We start from the raw sequence: 18,635 nt of genomic DNA, 5'->3' as shown, positions 1-18,635 counted from the left end.
GGTATAATACTGCCACGCACTGTGTCCCTCCCTAAATATATAACTGCCACATAGTGTACCCCTGAATATATAACTGCCCCACACTGTGCCCCTGGTATAATACTGCCACACACTGTGCCCCTGAATATATAACTGCCACCCCCTGTGCCCCTGAATATATAACTGCCACCCCCTGTTCCCCTGGTATAATACTGCCACACACTGTGCCTCTGAATATATAACTGCCAAACAGTGTGCCCCTGGTATAATACTGCCGCACGCTGTGTCCCTGAATATATAACTGCCACACACTGTGCCCTTGGTATAATACTGCCACACCCGGTGTCCCTGAATATATAACTGCCACACACTGTGCCCCTGGTATAATACTGCCACACACTGTGCCCCTAAATATATAACTGCCACATAGTGTGCCCCTGGTATAATACTGTTGCACACTATGCCCCAGAATATAATACTGCCACATGCTGTATACCTAAATAGAATGCTGTCAAACACTGTGCCCCTGAGTATAATACTGCCACATACCGTGCCCCTTAGTATAATACTGCCACACACCGTGCCCTTGAGTATAATACTGCCATATACCATTCCCCTGAGTGTAAGGCTGGAATTCCACTGAGGATTTTTTTGCAAAAACGCCATAAAAATGCCAATTTTCCAGCACAGCGTTTTTTCAGCAAAAAAAAACCAGTTTCCAGATGTTAGCTGCAAGTCAATAGTAAACTGCAAAATGCCAGATCCACCTGGCGTTTTTTGGTTTGGCTTTTTTTTTTTTTTTATCCTTTTGGCGTTTTTCAGCAATTTTGGGCTCAGAGGCTGGTTTTCCAAAATGCCCGACAAAACCTAGTTTGGTGTTTTTTGCACAGAAATCGTGGTGTTTTCCTCCCATAGAAGTCTATGAGAGAGCAAAAAACACCAAGAAAAACGGCATGTTGGTTTTAACTTTGGCATTTTTGCCAGCGGTTTTTATTCTTTTTTGGACTTTGGCGAACCAAAAATGTGATGGAGATACCTTTTTTAATAAAATTTTGTAGGGTATCATTAAAAAAAATTATAAAAAACATATACCGTATATGCCAGCGTATAAGACGACTGGGCGTATAAGACGACCCCCAACTTTTACAGTTAAAATATAGAGTTTGGGATATACTCGCCATATAAGATTACCCCTCCTATCGTGATGTACGGTACCTTGTATTTCCCCCCACATTAGGTAGGCATCATGTTCCCCCACATTAGGTAGGAAGTATAATTCCCCCCACATTAAGTTGGCAGTTCCCCACATTAGGTTGCCAGCTCACCCACATTAGGTTGCCAGCTCCCCCACATTAGGTTGCCAGCTCCCCCACATTAGGTCGGCAGCTCCCCCACATTAGGTCGGCAGTTCCCCCACAATAGTAGGCAGCTCCCCCACATTAGGTCGGGAGTTACCCCACATTAGGTCAGCAGTTCCCCCACATTAGGTCGGCAGCTCCCCCACATTAGGTCGGCAGCTCCCCCACATTAGGCCGGCAGTTCCCCCACAATAGTAGGCAGCTCCCCCACATTAGGTCGGGAGTTACCCCACATTAGTAGGCAGCTCCCCCACATTAGTAGGCAGCTCCCCCACATTAGTAGCAGTTCCCCCACATTAGGTCAGCATTTCCCCACATTAGGTCAGCATTTCCCCCACATTTGTAGGCAGCTCCCCCCACATTTGTAGGCAGCTCCCCCCACATTTGTAGGCAGCTCCCCCCACATTAGGTCAGCAGTTCCCCCACAATAGTAGGCAGCTCCCCCCACATTTGTAGGCAGTTCCCCCACATTAGATTGGCAGCTCCCCCCAACAGACATACAGCTTCCAGCCATATACAGTGTATGGCTGGAGGCTGTATGTCTGTACTGCCCCCACAGTGTTCCGATCACCGCTCCTCCGGCCCGGGTCACCATCTACCGCTATGGCCTATGGACCATAGCAGTAGGTGCCGGGACCGGGGAGCGGTGACCGGATCACTTAAGATAGCACGGCCGGTCACTCACCAGGCCCCGGTCGGTACGCGTCCTCCTGCGGTCCTCCTGGTCCTGCGCTCCTCTGCCTCTATGGTTGTACGCACAGGAAGTTACTGACGTCCCGTGCGTACAACCATAGAGACGGAGGACCGGACCGCAGGAGGACCGAAGGAGGGTCGCAGGAGGACGCCGGGGAATGGTAAGTGACCGGCGGACATCCTTATGTCCCGAAAAGATTTATCTGCCTGGACTGGCTCCCGTGTGTGGCTGCAGGCGGGGGCCAGCCAGAGCAGGTAAAAACTAATACTGTATACTAAAAACCAGGGTGCCTCCAGCTGTGGTGAAACTACAACTACCAGCATGCCCGGACAGCCTTTGCCGTACTGGGAGTTGTAGTTTCACAACAGCTGGAGGCCCCCTGGTTTTTAGTAAACAGTATTAGTTTTTACTTGCTTTGGCCATCCCCCGCCTGCAGCCACATACGGGAGCCGGCCTGTGCAGATAATCATAAGTTTTCCTAAGTATTTCCTATAAGACGACCCCCGACTGTTCAGAAGAAAATTCTGGGTTAAAAGTCGTCTTTTACGCCGGGATATACGGTAGTAGTGATGGGAAAAAATTGTATTTAACAAAATGTATCCTTAGAACTAAATTTTTATTAATTTTTAAACAGGGATCAAATTTTTATAAATTTTTAAACAGGGATCAATTTATGTAGGCGGGCAGGACCTAAAAATGTAGCCAACAATAAAAAAAAAATGTGTTTGTGTTTTTTACTATTTTTTTTTACATTTTTTAAGTAGTACTACTACTCACAGCATGGAACACACTGTTACATGATGGGAGTAGTAGTACCTGTATTAATTGACAGATCACCCTTTGCGATCCTCCTATATAATGTATAGATGCAGCCGGCTACTCTTCTACGGTCCCTGTACTGACGTATATACACACCTATTCATATTTCCCGCAGAGAGCTGTGATTGGCCAGATGGTTCCAGCCAATCACAGCTCTCTGTGGGAAATAGGAATAGGTGTATATATACGTCTGTGCAGGGACCGTAGAAGAGCGGACGGCCGCATCTATTATACATTATACAGGAGGATCACAGCGGGTCTCAGGAGGAGTGACACTTGCTGTGATCTGTCTATTAATGCAGGTACTACTGCTCCCAGCATGGAGCAGAGTGTGCTCCATGTTGGGAGCAGTAGTACCTGCAGTAAGGGGCAGATCACAGCGGATGTCACTCCTCCTGACACCCCCTGTGATCCTCCTGATGTGAATATCGGGATCAGCTGTGCTCAGGGCTACAGAGCCAGGAGAACAACTGATGCTGAGCAGTAGATATACATCGTATATCTACTGCCCAGCAAGAACTTACAGTGAGACTGCAATGTGTATACAGTATATACATTGCTGGCTCACTTAACCCCTTGCTGAGCTGTTCGCTATGTGCAAGCCCGGCAAGGAAAGAGTTAACTTACACTGCTGGACAGTGTAGGTTAACCCTTTGGGTGGTATACAGTATATACAGCTATCTATAGATAGCTGTATATAGTGTTTACAGAAAATGAAGGAATCCCCTTCCTCCCTCCAGTCCCAGCTGGGTCCGTGTAGCTCCGTCCCTAGTGATGATGTCATTAGGGGTGGAGCTTCAGACGGGAGCCAGGCTGGTTAGTCTAAGGCTCTGTTCACATTGTCCGTTTTGTGAACAGACCCTTCTGGCAGTGTCTACCCAGACAAGGAAACTCCAGCTGTTGCTTAACAATAACTCCCAGCATTTGGCTGTCTGGGCATGCTGGGAGTTGTAGTTTTGCACCAATTGAAGGCTCCCTGTTTGGGTAGACATTGCATTATGGGTGCTCTACCCAGTGGAGAGCACCAAAAATGTCCTAACCAATATTTTTTATTATTTTTTTCTTCTCATTTCAGATCCGTGTATGCAGAGGATTACGGCAGATTAACTGATTTTTTTTTCTTTTAATAAAATGGTTAATGAGGGCTGTGGGGGAGTGTTTTTTTTAAATAAAATAATTTTTTATATGTGTTGTGTTTTATATATATTTTTTTAATTGAATTTCCAGGCTTAGTAGTGGAAGCCGGTCTTATTGACGGAATCCATTACTAAGCCAGGGCTTAGCGCTAGCCCCAAAATCAGCTAGCGCTATCCCCCAATTATTACCCCGTTACCCACAGCCACAGGGGTGCCAGGAAGAGCCAGTACCAACAGGCCTGGAGCGTCAAAAATGGTGCTCCTGGGCCTAGGCGGTAACAGGCTGGTGTTATTTAGGCTGGGGAGGGCCAGTAACAATGGTCCTCGCCCACCCTGGTAACGTCAGGCTGTTGCTGTTTGGTTGGTATTGTGCTGAGAATGAAATAGTTTTTTAATTAATTTATTTATAAAAAAGAAAAACGCATAGAGTTCCCGTATTTTCATTCTCAGCACAATACCAACCAAACAGCAACACCCTGATGTTACCAGGGTGGGCGAGGACCATTGTTACTGGCCCTCCCCAGCCATTGTTACTGGCCATTCCCGGCAACCCTGTGGCGGTGGGTACCGGGTAATAATTGGGGGCTAGTGCTAGCTGGTTTTGGGGCTAACACTAAGCCCTAGCTTAGTAATGGATTCCGTCAATAAGACCGGCTTCCACTACTAAGCCTGAAAATTCAATTTAAAAAAAACCACAACATATTGGAAAAATTATTTTATTTAAAAAAATACTCCCCCACAGCCCTCGTTTTTTTTTTTTTTAAAAAGACTGAAATTATTAAAATGTGTTTATTAACCTCTTCAGGACATAGGGCGTATGGATACGCCCTGAATCCCGAGTCCTTAAGGACCGAGGGCGTATCCATACGCCCGTGGGAATTCCGGCCCCCACCGCTAGCCGGTTGGGGACCGGAGCCGGATGCCTGCTGAAATCGTTCAGCAGGCATCCCGGCATATCGCCCAGGGGGGTCATTATGCCCCCCCATGTCGGCGATCGCCGCAGATCGCTGGACAATTCAGTCCAGCGATCTGCGGCGATTCCGGGTCAATCGGGTCTCCAGTGACCCGATGACCCGGAATTACTGGCTGTTCGGGGCCGTCTCTGATGGCCTCGAACAGCCAGAGCCTGCAGGGGTGAGGTGGCACTGGTGCCACCTCACGATCGCCCTGATTCGTCGGCCGGATTACCGGCCGACCAATCAGGGCGCCTGCTGCGGGTGTCACTCCCGCACCCGCTCCGCCCCTCTTCCGGAGGGCGTGAGCGGGTGCGAGACGTGCACCCCGGGTGCTGGGGACCCCGATCCCCGGCGCCCCTGTTGGGATCGGGGCCCCAGGAGCAGCTGCGGCGGCGGGACTGACCTGCAGCGTCTGGATCGTTGGAGGTGAGTGACAGCCTCCTGCTGTTGCTTAGCAACAGCTCCCAGCATGCAAAAAGGGCATGCTGGGAGCTGTAGTTATGCAACAGCAGGAGGCAGACCACCACAACTCCCAGCATTCCCTTATGGGCATGCTGGGACTTATGGTTTTGCAACAGCTGGAGGCACATTCTTTCTATGGAAAAGTGTACCTTCAGCTGTTGTCTAACTACAACTCCCAGCTTGCACAAACAGCTAAAGTGCATGCTGGGAGTTGTAGTGGTGCATCTGCTGGTTGCATAACTACAACTCCCAGCATGCCCGTTGGCTGTCGGTGATTGCTGAGAGTTGTAGTTTTGCAACAGCTGAAGGCACACTGGTTGTGAAACTCAGATTTTTTTTTTACCTAACTCAGTGTTTCACGACCGGTGTGCCTCCAGCTGTTGCAAACTACAACTCTCAGCAGTCACCGTACACCATGCACCGTACATGCTGGGAGTTGTAGTTTTGCAACAGCTGGAGGCACACTGGTTGTGAAACACTGAGTTAGGTCACAAACTCAGTGATACATAACCAGTGTGCCTACAGTTGTTGCAAAACTGCAACTCTCAGCAGTCACCGACAGCCAACGGGCATGCTGGGAGTTGTAGTTATGCAACAGCTGGATGTCCCCCCCCCCAATGTGAACGTACAGGGTACACTCACATGGGCGGAGGATTACAGTAAGTATCTGGCTGCAAATTTGAGCTGCCGCAAACTTTCTGCTGCAGCTCAAATTGCCAGCGAGAAACTACTGTGAACCCCCCGCCCGTGCGACTGTACCCTAAAAACACTACACTACACTACCACAAAAAATTAAATAAAAAGTAAAAAACACTACATATACACATACCCCTACACAGCCCCCCTCCCCTCCCCAATAAAAATTAAAAACGTCTGGTACGCCACTGTTTCCAGAACGGAGCCTCCAGCTATTGCAAAACAACTCCCAGTATTGTCGGACAGCCGTTGACTGTCCAGGCATGCTGGGAGTTTTGCAACAGCTGGAGGCACCCTGTTTGGGAATCACTGGCGTAGAATACCCCTATGTCCACCCCTATGCAAGTCCCTAATTTAGGCCTCAAATGCGCATGGCTCTCACTTTGGAGCCCTGTCGTATTTCAAGGCAACAGTTTAGGGTCACATATGGGGTATCGCCGTACTCGGGAGAAATTGTGTTACAAATTTTGGGGGGTATTTTCTGCTTTTACCCTTTTTAAAAATGTAAAATTTTTGGGAAACCAAGCATTTTAGGTAAAAAAAATTTTTTTTTTTACATATGCAAAAGTCGTGAAACACCTGTGGGGTATAAAGGTTCACTTAACCCCTTGTTACATTCCCCAAGGGGTCTAGTTTCCAAAATGGTATGCCATGTGTTTTTCTTTTGCTGTTCTGGCATCATAGGGGCTTCCTAAATGCGGCATGCCCCCAGAGAAAAATTTGCGTTCAAAAAGCCAAATGTGACTCCTTCTCTTCCGAGACCTGTAGTGCGCCAGCAGAGCACTTTTCACCCCCATATGGGGTGTTTCTGAATCGGGAGAAATTGGGCTTCAAATTTTTAGGGGTATTTTCTGCTATTACCCTTTTTAAAAATAAATTTTTTTTGGGAAAACAAGCATTTTAGGTAACATTTTTTTTTTTTTTTTACATTTGCAAAAGTCGTGAAACACCTGTGGGGTATAAAGGTTCACTTAACCCCTTGTTACATTCCCCAAGGGGTCTAGTTTCCAAAATGGTATGCCATGTGTTTTTCTTTTGCTGTTCTGGCACCATAGGGGCTTCCTAAATGCGGCATGCCCCCAGAGAAATATTTGCGTTCAAAAAGCCAAATGTGACTCTTCTCTTCTGAGACCTGTAGTGCGCCAGCAGAGCACTTTTCACCCCCCATATGGGGTGTTTTCTGAATCGGGAGAAATTGGGCTTCAAATTTTTAGGGGTATTTTCTGCTATTACCATTTTTAAAAATAAAAATTTTGGGGGAAAACAAGCATTTTAGGTAAATTTTTTATTTTTTTTTTTTACATTTGCAAAAGTCGTGAAACACCTGTGGGGTATTAAGGTTCACTTTATCCCATGTTACATTCCCCGAGGGGTCTAGTTTCCAAAATGGTATGCCATGTTTTTTTTTTTGCTGTTCTGGCACCATAAGGGCTTCCTAAAGGTAACATGCCCCCCAAAAACCATTTCAGAAAAACGTACTCTCCAAAATCCCCTTGTCGCTCCTTCCCTTCTGAGCCCTCTACTGCGCCCGCCGAACACTTTACATAGACATATGAGGTATGTGCTTACTCGAGAGAAATTGGGCTACAAATACCAGTAAAAATTTTGGCCTTTTACCCCTTGTAAAAATTCAAAAATTGGGTCTACAAGAACATGTGAGTATAAAAAATGAAGATTGTGAATTTTCTCCTTCACTTTGCTGCTATTCGTGTGAAACACCTAAAGGGTTAAAACGCTGACTGAATGTCATTTTGAATACTTTGGGGGGTGTAGTTTTTATAATGGGGTCATTTATGGGGTATTTCTAATATGAAGACCCTTCAAATGCACTTCAAACCTGAACTGGTCCCTGAAAAATACTGAGTTTGAAAATTTTGTGAAAAATCGGAAAATTGCTGCTGACCGTTGAAGCCCTCTGGTGTCTTCCAAAAGTAAAAACACGTCAATTTTATGATGCAAACATAAAGTAGACATATTGTATATGTGAACCAAAAAAAAAGGTATTCGTAATATCCATTTTCCTTACAAGTAGAGAGCTTCAAAGTTAGAAAAATGCTAAATTTTCAAATTTTTCATCAAATTTACGGATTTTTCACCAAGAAAGGATGCAAGTATCGACAAAAATTTACCACTATGTTAAAGTAGAATATGTCACGAAAAAACAATCTCGGAATCAGAATGATAACTAAAAGCATTCCAGAGTTATTAATGTTTAAAGTGACAGTGGTCAGATGTGCAAAAAACGCTCCGGTCCTTAAGGCCAAAATGGGCTCCGTCCTGAAGGGGTTAAACGAAAAAAAAAACAGTTCATCCGCCGTAATCCATCAAATCCGCCGTAATCCTCTGCATACATGGATCTGAAATGAGAAGGACAAAAAAACACAAAAATATTGGTTGGGACATTTTTGGCGCACTCCACTGGGGAGAGTGCCCATAATGCAATGTCTACCCAAACAGGGAGCCTCCAATTGGTGAAAAACTACAACTCCCAGCATGCCCAGACAGCCTTTGGCTGTCTGGGCATGCTGGGAGTTGTAGTTTAGCAACAGCTGGAGTCTCCCTGTCTGGGTAGACACTGCCAGAAGGGTCTGCTCACATTATACAAAACGGACAATGTGAACAGAGCTTCAGACTTACTAGCCTGGCTTCTGTATATAGCTCGGCCCCTAATGACGGCATCGCTAGGGGGCGGAGCTACACGGACCCGGCGGGGACATAGAGCGAGGAAGGTAAGTGGACCTCATGTTCTGTATACACTATATACAGCTATCTATAGATAGCTGTATATTCTGTATACCGCCCAAAGGGGCTATAGGGACAGGGAGTCCTGTCAGTCTGGTGACAGGATTCCCGGCTTCTGTATAGTATACACGGGTACACTATGCACCCCTGTATACTATACGGCCGGGGGAGTTGAGTAGTGATGCTGTACATCACTACTCACCTCCTTACACTCTGTGGACCGGGCGCTCAGCATCCGATCCACAGAGTGGTACCCTGAAGGCAGTGAGAAAACTGCAACAGGGGACAAAACACCAGGAAAAACACCAGAAAAACTGCCAAAATGCAAGGAAAATCCGTGGCAGTTTCCCTGACAGTTTTTGCTGGTGGGAAAAACCTCAGTGGAATTCTAGCCTAATACTGACACAAATTGTGCCCCTGATTATAATGCTGACTCACACTGTGTCCCTGAGTATAAAACTACAACATGCTGGGCCCCAAATATTATATTGCCACTGGCCCTGAAGCGAATTATACCTCTGTGTCCCTTAAAACAATGAATGAGGTGCCCACCCCCCTCCTATGAACTCTCCAGCTGTTGCAAAACTACAACTGCCATTATGCAGACAGAAGAGCATGATGGGAACTGTAGTTTTAAAACAACTGTAGAGATAAAGGTTGGGAAATTCCTGTAATACACACACTTCCAGGGTCGGACTGAGAGCAAAATAGGCAGCCCATTTTTTTTTTACAGTGGGTGTCGCAGAAGTCAGACACCCATTAAAATAAAATAGGCTTCAGCCTCTAAAATCACCTCGGCTTAAGTGGCTCTCCAGCTGTTGCAAAGCTACAACTCCCATCATGCCTGAAAAGCTTCAGGCATTTTGGGAGTTGTAGATTTGTAACACAGATTGGGGGACAGTGTCACCCGTCATCACTGCAGAAATTACAAGTGACTCCAGCTCTGATGAGGCACCATCAGGCAGCATACACAATTGTATAATGACTCACAAGAGACGTCATCTGTTGTCTCTACTTTTCTTCTTCCTCTGGTCCCTGTCTTCTTTCAACTCCATCTTCTCTGCAGAGTCTGACACCCAGACATCATTTGTTACATTGTTAGCAGATCCTCATCCTCTGTATGACAGCAATAATCATTATAACCCTGCCAGACATCATGACCCCTAAAATAATACTGCCAGACACTGTTTCCTCTATTTGTCAGAATCCCACCCCTGTACTCCCCTCAGACCCATTTCCCACTCCTCCTGCAGACCCCTAGGTGTTTCTTTACACTGTGGACATTTAGTCGTCGGACTGTCTGCTTGCTGCAGGCACCGCTGAAGCCATTGGCGGTAGCACTGGGCAGATGTGCGCCATCTCTATAGATGACAATGCAGTCCGGTGGAATTCCACCAGCAGCATAAACGTCCACCCAAAGAACATGTTCATTCTTGGGTTTACGTCCATTCTGCTGGGAGAATTCCACTGTGGTGATTCCACAGTATGCACTCAGCAGCAGAAAACCATTGTAAACATTTGGACTCCGCTTCAACCAGATTTCCGCCAGAGAAAAATCCTCAATGTGGTTGGGCCTTAAGCCCCCCAGACCCCTAGGTCCTCTTTCAGGCCCTTCTCCACCCCCCCCTCCTATAGATACCCCCAGACACCTCTGACCCCCCCCCTGACCCCTAAATCCTCATTCAGACTCCTCTGCCACATAATCCCTAAGTCCTCCTCCAGACTCCTCTGACCCCCAAGATCCCTGCATCATCCTTCTTTACATCTTTACATTTTTACATTTCCCTCCCCCAGACCCCTCTGTCCTCTTCTGCCCTAACACTCCACACCTGCCAAGACCTCTGCATCATTCTTCTTTAAACTCTTCTGCCCCCACCAGACCCCTCCATCCACTTCAGCCCTAATACCCTCCACTAGAGATGAGCGAATCGAAGCAGACGAACACGTAATTCGTTACGAATTTCAGGAAATATTCGATTTGTAACGAATGCGAATATCGCCGCGATTCTATTGCGTTAATCGCTTCATTAAACTCCATTTTACAGCGCTCCAGGACACCTAAAATGGGGGCTCCACATGTCAGTGCATGGGGCAGGGGATGCTGGGAAGGCAAGGCGGGAAGGGAGGTAGGCGGGATGACCCTGAATCACATGCAGGATGCAGCCTGCATGTGCAATCAGCATTCAGTCACCCCTGTTATGTCACATCCCTATATAATCAGCAGCCATTTTGCAGCTGCTCATTTCATACGATACACTGCAGAGGGATAGGACAGACTGCATGTCTCTGTGTGTTACACAGATACGCTGAATTGATCATACAGCAGCTTTCAACTTCCAACTGCTAGTCACATCAGCGTTGTGGACAGAGAGCAGTGCTTGTTCTCACTGAGAAGGATTTTTACGCCAGCCATTAACCTCAGTCACTTTATTCAGCATTTTATCAGAGAGGGGCAGATAGCATTAGCATCATACATTTCAACAAGCTGTGTCAACTTCATCAACCTTAGCAGAGGAGGCATGATTGATTTTTCAAAGCAATTCTGTGTATTTTTATTTTTTTTGCACCAATTGGAGTCTCCCTTTTAAGGAAGACATTGCATTATGGGCGCTCTCCCCAGCGGAGAGTGGCAAAAATGTACTAACCAATTTTTTGTGTTTTTTTTTTTTCTCGTTTCAGATCCGTGTATGCAGAGGATTACGGCGGATTTGATGGATTATGGCGGATTAACTGGATTTTTTTCTTTTAATAAAATGGTTAACGTGGGCTGTGGGGGAGTATTTTTTAAAATAAAATAATTTTTCCAATGTGTTATTTTTTTATTGAATTTTCAGGCTTAGTAGTCGAAGCCGTCTTATTGACGGAATGCATTACTAAGCCAGGGCTTAGCGTTAGCCCCAAAAACAGCTAGCGCTAACCCCCAATTATTACCCAGGTACCCACCGCCACAGGCCAGGAGCGTCAAAAATGGCACCCCTGGGCCCACGCGGTAACAGGATGGCCTTATTTAAGCTGGCGAGGGCCAGTAATAATGGTCCTCGCCCACCCTGGTAACGTCAAGCTGTTGCTGCTTGGTTGGTATTGTGCTGAGAATGAAAATACGGGGAACTCTATGCATTTTTTTTATAAATAAAAAATGCATAGGGTTCCCCGTATTTTCATTCTCAGCACAATACCAAGCAGCAACAGCCTGACGTTACCAGGGTGGGCGAGGACCATTGTTACTGGACCTCCCCGGCCTAAATAACGCCAGCCTGTTACCGCCTAGGTGCAGGAGCGCCATTTTTGATGCTCCGGGCCTGTTGGTACCTGCTCTTCCTGGCACACCCGTGGCGGTGGGTACCGGGGTAATAATTGGGGGTTAGCGCTAGCTGTTTTTGGGGCTAACACTAAGCCTTGGCTTAGTAATGGATTCTGTCAATAAGACGGCTTCCACTACTAAGCCTGAAAATTCAATTTAAAAAATGTATTTTCTTTTTAAAAATACTCCCCCACAGCCCTCATTAACCATTTTATTAAAAGAAAAAAATCCAGTTCATCTGCCGTAATCCATTGAATCCACAGTAATCCTCTGCATACACAGATCTGAAACGAGAAGAAAAAAAAACACAAAAAATTGGTTAGGACATTTTTGGCACTCTCTGCTGGGGAGAGCGCCCATAATGAAATGTCTTCCTAAACAGGGAGCCTCCAATTGGTGCAAAACTACCACTCCCAGCATGCCCAGACAGCCTTTGGCTCTGGCATTTTGCAGTTTACTATTGACTTGAAGCTAACATCTGGACGCTGTGTTTTTTCGCTGAAAAAATGCCGTGTGGGAAAATTGGCGTTTTTTATGGCGTTTTTGCAAAATAAGCCTCAATGGAATTCCAGCCTAATACTCTTTGACAGAATTTTGGGTTTAGTACATTTTTTTTTTTTTTTGTGGTGCTGCACTGTTGTGTACTGCTGCTGTTGTGCAAAAATAAGTTTTTTCATCAGACTGTAGTGCATTTTTATGCCCTCATACGTGCATACCACATACCTACATCAAAGCAGTGTACTATTTTGTAGCTGTAAATCTGTAACAAGTCTAGATACTGGGAAAGTCCAGGCAAAAGTAATCACCAGCTGGTGTTTTTACTAATATACGTTTTCCAAGTGTACTGTAGCGCATTTTTTTTTTGCCCTCATAAGTGCATACCACATACCTACATCTAAGTAGTGCACTTTTTTGTACCTGTAAGCTGTGAAAAGGCTACATACAGTGAAAGGCCAGGGAAAAGTAATCACTGGCTGTTGTTTCATGAAAATTAGTTTTCCAAGTGTACTGTAGCGCATTTTTTTGCCCTCATACGTGCATACTACATACCTACATCTAAGTAGTGTACCATTTTGTACCTGTTAATCTGTCAAGGGCCTACATACTGTCAAAGGACAGACAAAAGTAATCACTGGCTGGTGTTTTTTTTTAAAAACTGAGTTTTTAAACGCATTGCAGCGCATTTTTCTGCCCTCATAAGTGCATACCGCATACGTACATCTAAGTAGTGTACCATTTTGTACCTGTTAATCTGTCAAGAGCCTACATACTGTGAAAGTCCAAGCTAAAGTACTCACCGGCTGGTGTTTTGCAAAAATACAGAGTTTTTAGGCGTATTGTAGCGCATTTTTCTGCCCTAATCAGTGCATACCACATACCTACATCTAAGTAGTGTACTATTTTGTACTTTTTAATCTGTCAAGGGCCTAGATATTGTGAAAGTGTCAAGGATGGCTCGAGGTGAGGCATTAATATGTGAGTGACCGCTGCTGCATATTGCTGAGGGCCGGCACAAGGGATTCACACCAGACAGAATGTTGGTATTAAAACTCTTTCCTCAGCAGGAAACTTAGAAAATGTTCCCAGAGAGTTCTCAAAGAGTTTCTGTTTAATTACACGGAAGTACAGTGTGTTACATCTGACAAAAAAGGGAGGTTTAGTTATGACGTCAACATCATCATGTTACATTTTGATTACATCATGTTACATTTTGATAAAGCTGAGCTTTATCTCTGTATATATTAGCATATTTAGTATTTTATTTATTTCTTGGCCAAAGTTCATTTATGCGGCCCTCTCACTCTCATACTGGAAAATTCCAGATTCTTGTCCTTTTATACAATCTGTATCTTCCTCAAATGTTTTGTCTTCTAACGTCTCATCTTGGCGTCATTCCAAGGTAAGTTCACACAGCCGTTGTTTGCCGTCCCGATATTCACCCGTTCAAGTGAAATAACGGATCATAAAAAAAAATGGGTCTACAAACGTGTGCAGACGGATTTCAAACGGGTATATTAAGTCTTTTATAATGGTTGAAAAGTCCTATATTATATACGTTTGCACCCGTTTTTAACCTGTTTTAACCCGTTAGCATCTGATTTTTTTCTTCTTTTTTGTTAACCCCTGCATAACCTTCGTTACAGATTTAACTCCTCCTCCTTTTCCATGACCAGGGAAAGGGTATAAAAGGGATCAAGAAGCAGAGGAATTCAGTTTGGACACACCATTTGCGGAGGAGAGTTGCTGCTTCTGTTTTTTTTTTTTTTTCCTGTTGCCAGACCTTATTTTTCCGAATTTTACAATGTTTCCTGCACATCTAAATTTCAGGTTTGATGTCCTTCGTCGGAGGATTCAGCAACGCGAACAGCAGGAAGAGGAGCGTCGAGAATGGCAAAGGCATTTGTGGATCCACCCTATAACATGAGGCCGTCCAACACGTGGAGTATATGTTACCCTTTTTGAGGAGCTGCGTAGTCATTCTGAAAAGTTCACAGACTACCTGCGGATATCATTGGCCAGTTTCCAAGAGCTGCTCCAAAGGGTATCAGCGAGGATCCAACACCAGGAAACCCATTGCCGCAAATGCATTTCTCCAGAGGAGCGCTTTATAGTCACTTTAAGGTATGTCATTTTTTTTCTAGTGTGATTTCTGATGCCTCATTAATTTGTGTATACTCATATACACTAACATTTTTTTTTTTTTAAAAGGTACCTGGCCACTGGAGAAAGCTTTGCCTCCCTCCACTTCCAGTTCCGCCTGGGGAAGTCCACCATTTCCTACATCATCCGGGACACGTGCAAGGCTCTGTGGGAGTGTCTACAAGAGGATTTCATGCCACAGCCTTCCACGCAACAATGGATCAACATCACAGACAAGTCCTGGGAAGTTGCCAACTTCCCCAACTGTGTTGGCGCGGTGGACGGGAAGCACATCCGGATCCAGAAGCCTTCAAACACTGGTTCTGAGTTCTTCAATTATAAAAAGTACTTTTCAATCATCCTGATCGCCATCGCAAATGCCCAGTATAAATTTGTTGCTGTGGACATTGATTCATATGGCCGGTCAAATGACTCCAGGGTGTTCAAGAGTTCTGCCATGGGGAAGAGACTTTATTCTGGAGATTTTGGACTTCCAGCACCAAGACCGTTTCCTGGAACCGAAGGACCTCCTATGCCATTTGTTGTTGTTGGCGACGAGGCGTTCCAGATGTGTGCCAATCTGTTGAAGCCATACTCCAACCGTGGCCGGAACTTTCGCCAAAGGATCTACAACTACAGACTCACGTGCCAGACGTTTTGTGGAATGCTCCTTTGGCATTTTGGTTTCACGGTGGAGGATCTTCTCACGGCCCATCCATCTCTCCATGCATGTGATTTAAGACGTAGTAAAAGCTGCAGTCATTCTTCACAACTATGTGTTGACAAAGGAGCCTCTGCCCATGGACCTTCAGGACATCGAGTCCTCTCTTCCTGGAATTCAGGATTCCTCAAGGAGATCAACTGCAGCAATAATGCGCATGAGAGACCAATTTTGCGGAATTCTTCTTGTCCCAGCAAGGCTTGTTGGAGTGGCAGGAGCGCGTGATCTGAACAGTTTGCCTTTTTCCTTCATCTCCATGTTTATTTTTGTTCTTCTGGTTTACAGTTTAGTGTTTCATTTTTCACTTGTGTTTATTTTTTTGTTGTTGTAGGTAGTATTCCTGGTATTCCCAAGTGTGCAGAGCACACTTGGGAATACCAAGAATACCACCTGAAAGCAGAAGATAAACCCTGTATCTTTGTTTTTTCACTTGTCATTTCTTCTTCTGGTTGTAGGTAGTATTCCTGGTATTCCCAAGTGTGCAGAGCACACTTGGGAATACCAAGATTACCACCTGAAATCAGAAGATAGCCCCTGTATCTTTGTTTTTTCACGTGTGCTTCCTTCTTTTGGATATAGGCAGTATTCCTGTTATTCCAAAGTGTACAGAGCACACTTTCAAATATCAGGAATACCACCGTTGAGTACATTACTATACATTTTGGATAAATTAAACTTTCACAAATTTGTCAGTTATAAAAAAAATATTTACTTATAAAACTTTTTTTTCAGTAAATTTTAACAAAAAACATTGTTTTTTTCACATATATATATATATATATATACAAAGGGTGTGGGAACAGAGTCATGGAACTCATTAAGATTCCTCCATGGCAGCCTCAAGGGTGGATTGGCTAGTGGTAGTTGGTGGTGGAGGATTGGAATCTCCACCTGAGTTTTGTCTCACACCTTGGATGATGGAAATTCCTCGGGAAATAGGACCAGGGGGGTGTTAAGGGAATATGATTCATTGGTGAAGGACATATTTTGAAAATGTCGATTGGAAAAGGAAAAAACTGGACGTTAAATCCGTGGGTGCCTATTGCCAGGAAACCAAAAAGCCACAGGATATTTTTTTAAATAAGACTGGCGTTTATTGGTACAAGATCAGGGGTGCAACACAATGGTTTCGAACCAGGGCCGGGTTCTTCCTCAGGCAATGGGTGTTACAAGCGCATGTTTGCACTGGTTTAAATACATACACATGCTCACTGCCGGGTCACCAGGTCAAGGTACATCAAAACATAAAATTAGCATAACATAAATTAGACTATCTTTTATTTATACTCTAACATAATACTCATGGTTGCAACATAGGTAACTAGGTTGTGCTGCAATGTTGCAACATAGTGTATTTTCGCATAGCGCTGGAGCTCTCTCTTTCAATGCCCACTGCTGGCATGCCGTGGGATTGAAATTACCTTTTGGACTGGACCTGTGGCCTTCAGTATGTCGGCAGAACAACCCAACCCCATGCACTGCCGAATAAACAAACAAAAGATTTATGCTACATGGAGTTTCCAGACATTGCGCCATCAAACATCCGGAAATTCAGGATCCAGTCAAAATCACTCCAATTGATCATATCCCTGACCATAACTTGAACTGGTTCGAACTCCTAAAAAGATGGGAGATATTTTGGATGTACAAACTCGGAACGGTGACCCCGAGGGTTCTCAATGAAATGGTCGAGACCATTATCTAGATAATACTCTGGGTCCATCAAAACACATTAGTGCTCAGTATGTTGGAATTACCACATTCCAGCCGCCTCTGGGCCACTGACTATAAATGCTAACTAGCATATTTAGGCATGAGCCTATCCTATCCATTACCTTATTATTGTATGATAATTACCCTACTCTGGCCCAGATTTATACTCACCAACTATCTTGTCGTACCTCTGGGGCATTAGTACTAGCTGTGCGGGAGCGTACACATGGTCCATTGCTACCTGCTACTACAGAACGGAATAGCCCCAATAATAAGCTGATAACCCCCACAATATCATCATAAGCCCAGCCCTAGGAGTGGGCAAAATACAGGCTTCTCCAGCATTTCAGTGTGGGCAGTTAACTGGTAGCTCCAGTGCTGCAAACTCGGGATGGCTATTCTTACACCCGTTCCGATTGACCATATGTGTTAAGGCTAACGTAGTTAGCCTGATTTTGTGGGAGGGGCGGTGTGGCTTTAAGTACCCGCAGTTACTCACAGCCAGACGCCGCGGGCTCTTCGCCTCAACTGATCAGCTGACTGTCGGATCAGCTGACCGGAAGTCCCTTCGGCACTGGATCGCATCGGCGTCAGCATGGGTGAGTGGCTGTGACTGACTGAGGTGGCGCAGTCGGGGGGACCTCAGGTCAGTCCAGCCTCACGGTTTTCTTTTCTATTTTGGGGGTATATGTATGTTTAGGTAGTAGGGTCACATGCCTGGTTTAGTGGGACTGCGTCCCGGGCTCAGTTGGGACCAGTGACACGGCTTACACGTGGGGGAGAGATATGGTCGGGGCACGGAGGCAAGGACACGGCCAAGCTGCCCAATCCCCCCTCTTCCACCACTACCAGCAAGTATCTATAAAATTACTTATAGGGTATCCTCATACAAGGCTGCAGTCACATATACTGTAGCTGATCACTGTATGTACAGCCACTATGCACTGATCTGCGTTACTAATTCATGTTATAGCATTAAATATTACAGCAGGCCACCATTGCAGTTTCACATACTGTAGTTGTTCTGCTTATTCACGCTGCTGTTCAGTATTAGTTGTATAAGCAAATTTGTCATCTTATGTTATCATCATCTTATATTATCATCATTACCGTATTCAGCTAGCTACTGCAGCAGTTGCAAACAATATTGGTTTTACGTTTTCCTTTTCTAAATCACATATCATATGTTGTTCTAGTAGTAGTCTTTTCACTATGTTCACATATCAGATACTGCTTATCAGCATTTATAATGTCATACGCTCATTGCTTTGTTTCTCATGCGGTACATTCTGGTTATACGTTAATAGCCTTATTTCATACGCTAATGGCAATCATACTGTTCATACGCTCAGGTTCAGTTCATATGCTCACGGCTTTGTTTCTCTTGTTGTATATTCTGGCCATATGCTAATAGCCTT

General features: G+C 45.0%; 1 protein-coding gene across 9 annotated transcripts in view; it reads left to right on the top strand.

Moving 5' to 3' along the window:
- Positions 1-16,163, top strand: part of LOC130284639 (uncharacterized) — a 271,577-nt gene extending 255,414 nt beyond the window's left edge. For 5 of the 9 annotated variants that reach the window (XM_056535181.1, XM_056535184.1, XM_056535186.1 and 2 more), the window contains 2 exons: positions 14,472-14,765; positions 14,853-16,163. In XM_056535181.1, coding sequence (XP_056391156.1) covers positions 14,977-15,729 — 753 coding nt within the window. In that variant the 5' untranslated portion in view covers positions 14,472-14,765; positions 14,853-14,976 and the 3' untranslated portion in view covers positions 15,730-16,163. Of the gene's footprint in view, positions 1-12,485; positions 14,044-14,287; positions 14,766-14,852 lie in introns of those variants that run through there. The other 4 variants (XM_056535180.1, XM_056535178.1, XM_056535179.1 and 1 more) reach the window with 2 other exon arrangements.
- Positions 16,164-18,635: the final 2,472 nt, after the last annotated feature.

This window comes from Hyla sarda, chromosome 8 (assembly GCF_029499605.1).
Source record: "Hyla sarda isolate aHylSar1 chromosome 8, aHylSar1.hap1, whole genome shotgun sequence".
Classification (NCBI taxonomy): Eukaryota; Metazoa; Chordata; class Amphibia; order Anura; family Hylidae; genus Hyla; species Hyla sarda.
This window is presented reverse-complemented; position numbering and strand designations above follow the sequence as displayed.